This window comes from Phalaenopsis equestris, unplaced genomic scaffold (genome assembly GCF_001263595.1).
Source record: "Phalaenopsis equestris unplaced genomic scaffold, ASM126359v1 Scaffold000765, whole genome shotgun sequence".
Classification (NCBI taxonomy): Eukaryota; Viridiplantae; Streptophyta; class Magnoliopsida; order Asparagales; family Orchidaceae; genus Phalaenopsis; species Phalaenopsis equestris.
Genome location: NW_018165205.1, coordinates 937,703 through 945,669, shown reverse-complemented (window position 1 = coordinate 945,669; position 7,967 = coordinate 937,703). Strand labels below are relative to the sequence as shown.

General features: G+C 35.9%; 1 protein-coding gene across 1 annotated transcript in view; it reads left to right on the top strand.

Moving 5' to 3' along the window:
* The window catches only part of LOC110031051, a 48,741-nt gene that overhangs the window by 31,246 nt on the left and 9,528 nt on the right, over positions 1-7,967 (top strand). Inside the window, exon 11 of the mRNA XM_020734086.1 lies at positions 6,730-6,819. Within this exon, the coding sequence (XP_020589745.1) occupies positions 6,730-6,819 (90 nt within the window). The remainder of the gene's footprint in view (positions 1-6,729; positions 6,820-7,967) is intronic.

Sequence of the window (7,967 nt, the reverse complement as noted above, 5' to 3'; positions counted from 1 at the left end):
GGAGTGTGAATTGTGCAGAAGGCCACCCTAAGGCTCAAAAAGGTCCTATAGGGGTCCCTTTTGGGTTTCCTCATGTTGGTTTCACCCTTCTAAATGCTAGAAGTCGATACCACACACTTGGAACCACAAAAGAGGACGGAAATAGGTCGAATTAAAACGAGGCGGGCACCACTTCTAAGGTTCTAAGATAGTCAAAGGGAGATCCCTAAGGCTAGATCCTAAACCCTAAGAGGAAGACTAGACCTCACTAAAAATGAGGTCAACAAGAGATTGCTGAAGAAAATTCTCTTGTTGCTCGATCCAAGCTCCTTGTCGTGCTGCCCACAAAGCTGGCTCCAGGCTTCTCGTCGAAGTAGCAGTCCTAAAGTCTAAGATTTAAAAGGTTTTACCAGGTGTGTTTCAAAGTTTTGGCTTTGTTGTCATTCAAGCATTATGGGGGGTTAAAGTTGATTAGAGCGATACCGTCTAGAAACTCATTGTTCTCTCGTTCCGGTACCATTATTTTTTTGAATTTACTTAATCTAATTGAGTTGCTAAGCTCATTTAAACTGAGGAAATCTCGTTACCAACCGTGGATTACCTCATCCGAGGGACTTCCGTAAACTCAAAAGTACGTGTTTTGTTTTTTTTTTGTTTTAAAAATGTTGTTTAATTTTTGAAAAAACTGTTTGTTTTGAAAATGAAATCGCAACCAGACATGCATGATATATTATAGCAAAGTTACAGTGATAAAAATGACAATAAATAAAATGTACCAGCGTAACTAGCATATCTGCTACTGTTGTTCCCGCTGTATGATTAGCTCATAAAACATAATATAATTTGCGGGAAATTTAAATAAATTTGCAGAAAAAGGGAGAAACAGTAATTCTAATGTAAAAAGCAGAAATCAAGTTGTAACAGCAGCTAGGAACTCCAAGCAGGTGATTCTAAGGCTTCTTACGGCTTCAGGCAGCAACTAGCAAGCTTTCACGATGATCCTACGACCTCCTACGTCTCCATATCCTACGACCTCCTATGGCTCCGGGAAGCAAATAGCAAGCTTAGACGGTGATCCTACGACCTCCTACGACTCCGGGCAGCAACTAGTGAGCTCATATGGTGATCCTACGACCTCCTAAGGCTCCGGGCAGCAACTAGCAAGCTTATACGGTGATCCTACAACCTCCTACGGCTCTGGGCAGCAACTAACAAGCTTAAACGGTGATCCTACGACCTTCTACAGTTCCGGGCAGCAACTAACAAGCTTATACGGTGATCCTACGATCTCCTACAGCTCTTAAACCCAAACAACAGCTTTTTACAGCTCTCCTACGGCTCTCAAACACTCCAAACAACAATAACATGAGCCCAAACAAAACCTACAACACTTACATAAGCCCAAACATCCACTATATGAGTCCAAACAACAATCAATGATTCCAAACAACTTTTATTAACTCACAAAACATTTTTTTAGAGGCTCCAATGAGTAAAACAACCCCCGAATGATGGCTTTAAAATCTTTAAAACAGTGAGTAAAACAACCTCAAATGATGTGTTTGATGCCATTGAGACAGTGAATAAAACAACCCCCAAATGATGGATTTGATGCCTTTGAGTCAATGAGAAACAGTGAGTAAAATAGCCCCCAAATGATGGGTTTGATGCCTTTAAAACAGTGAGTAAAACAACACCTAAATAATCAGAAGTGACATTCAACTTCCTACCCAAAATTGCAATAAGTTTTATACATCTCATGCGTAGGATAGGGTGTCATAAATGTAAATATATATAAGAGTTGGGCAGCGAATATGCAAATGTGAATGCTTCTGCCATTATTACCCCACATCAGATAAAATTCTATCAAAGCAATCAATCATTATTTTCCCTGGCTTGCTTCTTCATAAGAGTTGAGAGAGTATGCATAGCTTTTATTGCATTGTTGTTGCAGAAAAAGCCACATACCAAACAAATAGAAACTAGTATTTCAAGATACATCCCTCTAATATTCCTTTTGCAATTTTCCTAATTTTCTATATGGAGTTAAACCACATGATAATTCCAAATGACCAAACCATCAGGTGATTCGCTCATTTTCTAATTTCATGCGGGTATAAAAAGCAATGTAACTGAGATTGATGAAGGACGGGTTATGTATATATATATAATTATCAGAAATTGTTCATTTATGCTCTTGGTGCATAGAAGCTCAACTTGCTAAACTATGAAGATGCATAAATAGACAAACTCAACACAACAGGTTATGCAAGCAATAATATCGTAATATCGAATGAAATACATGCAAAGAAAAGACATAAGAAGGATCATAAAAAAGGAAAGAAAAAAAAATGGTGTACCTTTTGATGCAGCTACCTTGAAAAAAACATACTAAGCCTATCTTTTTTTACCAACATTGAATATGAGCTCAACAAAAACACCAAACGCAATAGGATTAGCAAGCCTAATCAAGACAGGTTTTTTTAGGAGGGCACAAACCTTTGATGAACTTGAATGCCTTCTTTAGGGTCTTGCTCAGCTTGCGGGAGGAGTGAGGGAGCCAAGTGGTTTGGTCGCAGTGCAGAGAGGAGAGCAAACGGTAAGGCGAGTGGCTTCGGTGTCGAGAGAAAGGGGATGCGACGGTCTTCTGCGCAAAGGGAGGAGGCGAGCGTTTCTGGCGCAGAGGGAGGAGTTGAGGGCTTCTTCGGTCGAGCGAGGAAGGAGGGAGTCGGGCTCGAGAGAGGAAGAGGGAGTTCGGTCGAGCGAGGAATGAGGGAGGCGAGTTGCAGAGGAGGAGCGGGCGAGCAGAGGAGCGCCTCAGTTCACAGAGCGGGTGAGGCGAGCGGGAGAGCCAAATCGAGCAGAGGAGGCCAGGAAGAAGGCGGGCGTCTTCTTTAGAATAGGAGCGGGGAATTGTATAGCCAAGGGAGCCGTTACTTGAAGCAATTGGCGGAGGATTAAATGTTTTCCATACACAGAGGAGTCTTATTTGACTGGTAATAACGTTCAAGTGAATTTAATTAGATTGAAATTAATGACTCATTTGAAAATTTAAAATTCAAAATTGTTTAACCCTTGTTCAGTCCGGGTCCAGCCCAAATTGCTTTTGAGTTGAACTTGGGTTGAGCCCGGGCCCACGCCCCGTTAATTAAAAAAAACGTGCATCGATTTTCGTGTTAATTGTTTGCGCGCGGAACCTTAGTGATATGAGTGTCCTTCCAAGCTAAAGTTAACGTCCCAGACATGTCTGTGTGGTTCGTTTTTTCATTCAGGGTTGTCCGGATGAGTTCGCCAACGGGAAGTCAAATTAAGTCAAAATCGTGAGTGGTGCGATGCGTGCGCAAAATGTAGCGTTAGGAGAATTCAAGTCGCAAGAGGTTCCCGTAGGGGCTGCTTCTATTCATGTATGAACTCAATTCAAGTTTCTTATGTCAGTTGTAACCAACTCAGCAAAATGCCGAGGATTCAGGACCGCCTATGCGAGACTCGAAGGTGTGACGAGGTGGCTCAAATTTTTTAAATAGTGTGGGTCCAGTACTAGTCCTCTATGAGGGTCATACAAGAAAAACATAAAGCTAGACCCTAGGCTCTAAAGAGAGAAGTGAAGATCTCACTCGAAAAGGTCAACATAAATGTAGTAAAATATAATTGGCTATTGCTCTAGGTCTTTTAAGATAGATTTAACCTTAGTTGAACTTAGATGAGGTGTCATAAGCCAATTATATGTTGCCTTGGTGAATGTAACCCTTATGTCAACCTAGTTCAACCTCCAGTCAAGCCTTAACATAAAGACCCTTGGTTAGACCTAGGTCATCTCAACCTACAGTGGTTGGTATGTAACTACTGAATCCAAGTGAATCCCAATTCTATATTGTTTGACTAACCCAACCTATGTCAAAACAAACTTAGCTTATCTATGCTCCATTACAATTGACCTAATTTATAAAACATCAAATTGGAATGTGTAGGATAATTTTTAACCTAATGCATGCCCTTATAATGTTAATTGAGTTCATTTGAGTTCTTTGGGTGTGTTTAAAGGTAGAGAAGTGGAAATAATTAAATCTTTACTTTCATTATTTATAAGCAAGAAAAGAAAACCATTAAAAAAAAAAGTACAATAAAGAGGAATAACTTCAATAATGAAAAAATATAAAAATATTAACTTGTGAAGATTTCTATTATAAATCGTTAGCACATTTGAGAAATTTGGTAACAACCTCCACAAACTCAAGGTGACATAGAAGATGCCAACTTGAGTTCGGAAATAATGGTGATCATGCATAAACTAGTTGAAGGTTTTATTGCCCAGAGATTGTGATTTTCATAAGAGGAGTGCAACTGATTCACAAATGGCATGACAGTGCGAATTAGATTTAGAGTTAGCAATGAGACCCGTATTAGAGAAGACATGAAGCAGATATGTAAATAGAGGCATGAATAAATAATGTTATTTGAGGTGCCAATGAAGATTGTCGATGAAGCATATTGGTAGAGAGTCTTGAATGAGTAGGTTTCAATATCCATTAGTGTGACATGGATGGTCAAAGAATGTTAGTTATGATAGCATTCATGGCAAAGATGGGAATCTCATAGTGGGAGAAACTGGTAGAGTACGAATGGGCTGCTTTTACAATGAACTGTAAGAACAGGCCTATAATGATCAATAAGCGCAACGTTGGCAAGATGTTTAGAGAAAATTATGAGGATTGTACGTTATGGTTTCATTATTATGAATCGAAAAGCATTACACCTTTATTTTATCTTCATTATAATACAAATACATGTGTTTATATATATGAATATTCAAAAGAAGAACAATAAAAAGTATAATATAGGAGAATATTCTCTATAATTATGAGATAACTAATTATGTGGATTTCTACTATGAATTGATGGTACCTATAAATGGCAAAAAATTGCACCAAACCCAAACCCAAACCCAAAAGACAATTCATCAAAAGTAGGGGAGATTTTATTGATCTAAAAGCTTGATAGGGGTTGTATAACCTAGATTTTATCCCAATTGACTAATCAAGACCAATTGGACTTCTGTTAAACTACATACCACTATTGCTAGACCGTTTTGCTTATAGGAAAGTGTTATAAGACCAATGCTTCTAGGACTCTCTAAAATTCAAAGAGACAACACTTGCATCGGGTTTATAAGTTCTAGTTCAATTAGCTACCTTAAAGATAAAGCATCAAGCTCCAAATTTCAGTTAATTTTACGACACTTATTTTTTGGGTCTCCCTAAAATCATAAGGTTGTAAATCTCATTCTTTTTAGCCTGTCTTAAATTCATGTAAATCTTGTGCACTCAAAAGCTCAATTCTCAATAAGAAAATTGATTCTCAAATGATATCAGCACAAATGAATTAGGAACTCCTATCTAGATGGGAAAATTGTAAGATCATTATTGGGCCTCTTTAATAAGCAAAACTTCTTAGTTTGCCTAAGAAACTTGGCATTGATTAGTACGAGTCAAATTCATACCAAATACCTGAATCTCGAGCCTCATTGGTCTTCTCTATCAATTACTGAGATTTCAGCCTTAACTTTATCAAATTTTGAATTGAGTTTATATGAAGCACAAAAATATTAAGTAGAATCCACATTTATATTTCAATCAATTTTTGAGTTGGGCTAAACACTTGTCTGCTGGCCTTCCCCTAGATATATGCCCAAGTTTTTTGAACTTGAGACGGGCATGTTTGTAAACCAAATAATCACTAAAAAAATAAAATAAATTATAAATAGTTGTACTAGATAAATTTCTTTGAATAAATTAGGATCTGACCAGGAGCTCAGGCTAAGTACTCGAGGATTTCTATATGAGGCACTTCATGTATTTATCAAAATGTCATCTACTGTATATGCTAACCTCAATAATAAACCTTTGGGGATCATTTTGAGTCATATATCTGACATGTTCGAAAATTTTGAATAACCTATAACAAATATCATAACCACCCATATGCCTGATGATACTTCCATTTTGAAGGTGTATTGGAGTCACCAAAAAGGCCATGCCACGCCTTTCAGCAGAAAAAGTCATGCAAAAAGATCTCTAAAATGCCTTTGCATATGTTTTGTGCTTCTGAGCCAATTTTATTGTTTGTTAAATCTAATACACTAAAATTCTAGTTTTTCACTTTGAACCATTGGAATTATACTTTTGCCTTTGGACTTTCTTTGATTAAAATCTGGATATCAGGATCTCATCATGAAAGATGAGTGTTCTTTAGTATATCGTCACTCTGGTCTGAAATCCTTAATGATAATCTCTCTGGCCTTACACTTGAGATTTAATTAATTATGGAGGCATGCGATGAAAGGGAACTATGGATTTTTAGTTCTAATATAAAGGCTAGATAACTAAGTATGTTTAAGAAGGATCTTTGAGAAATCAAATAAGGTGAATCTATGGTCAAAGTAGCATATCATCGAGTTTACGGGCTCTTTAATTTAGTCCATAAAGAGCAAACATTAGTTTATTGATAAGAAGATCCTTTATTTCACATTTCTTGTCAAACTTGATGCTTCAAACATCATCCATAATAGAGAGTGCATGCAATGAATAATTTTGATGTTATACTTTTATCAAAAGCAAATACATTGCTTTTATGTTTTCCTGAAATGTTCCAGGTAAAATTGTATTATTCTTGTTTTTCTAAAATCTACTGATAGATGTGTGATTGTTTCATACATTCATATTATTAACATATAATCTGCTTAATGGATTCTAGGGGGATCGAACCAAAAACGTTGGAGTAATTGATTCTGAGTTCATCATTCATCAGGGAATACCATCCTTAGGTGGAGTACATGCCAAAAAGGTTCATTTTTATGATCATAGCACACACTATCCTCTTTTTTTTTGTGTATTTGCATTTAATTTTTATTTACATTTGCACGTAATTTGTGTTGCTCGAAAGTGTTTGAAGTCACCAACCAGTCACAAATGATTAATGTTTAACCTTGTATAGTTGCTCAATTATTTGATAAAAAATCGAATCATGTAAAGGCTATTATAGTAAGACTATCATAATATTTTTTTCTCTTTTTTTTTCTTGGAAATGTGATGTCAAAATGATATTGGATAGATGTTTTTTTTTCTACGTCAGGGCTACATACTTTATCAAAATTTTCTGCTTGTAGATCAAATAAATGTTAGAGCCAAGAGTTGCTATTATGAAATAAGATATTCAAGAAATAGATTTATCACAAACTCAATTTTATTGTCAAGTGCAAGCTATATAAATTCTTGGGAAGCACATCGACAAATTCCCATACTATAAACTTCTCTAAGTAATGCCACAGGCTTACAAAAAATTCACTCTTTTATGGTAGTTATTAATAACAACATAGTTGTTAGATGACCAATCAATCTAAAAACACATTAAACTCAGCTATTGAGAATAAAAGGAGTGTAATAGGAATATTGGCATCATTCATGCTGGATTTGAAAATTCATACCCTAGCCTCTCATGAGAGTGTTTGTGATGTTTTGCTCCAAATTTTCAGAAGACATATTATATTTGCATATAGGACACTATCTTGAGATTTAACCTTTGTTTTCCATTACATGTTAATCATATTGATTTTATTGTCCATTTCTTGATGACACAATAGTTTCCTACCTTCCTTTATGCTATTACAAATGCTTCAAGAATCTAATGTATGTTGTCTTTTGTTGGCGGAAATTTGGATGTTTCTGAAGGAAAATTAAGGCCCCATTTGGGATCACTTTTGTTTTTCTATTTTTATTATTTTTTATTTGCTTTATGTTTTGATTTGAATTTAAACACGTTTAGTTCTGATTATTATTTTTAAAAATATTCAAAACATCTTTTAGGCGTTTTGGAAAGATGTTTTAAGTGTCCCTAAAATCAAGTTGATTTATTTTAAAAAAAAAATGTAAACATATACAAATTATATTGTCCATACATATTTTGAAAAACAATATAAAAATGAAAACAAAAAC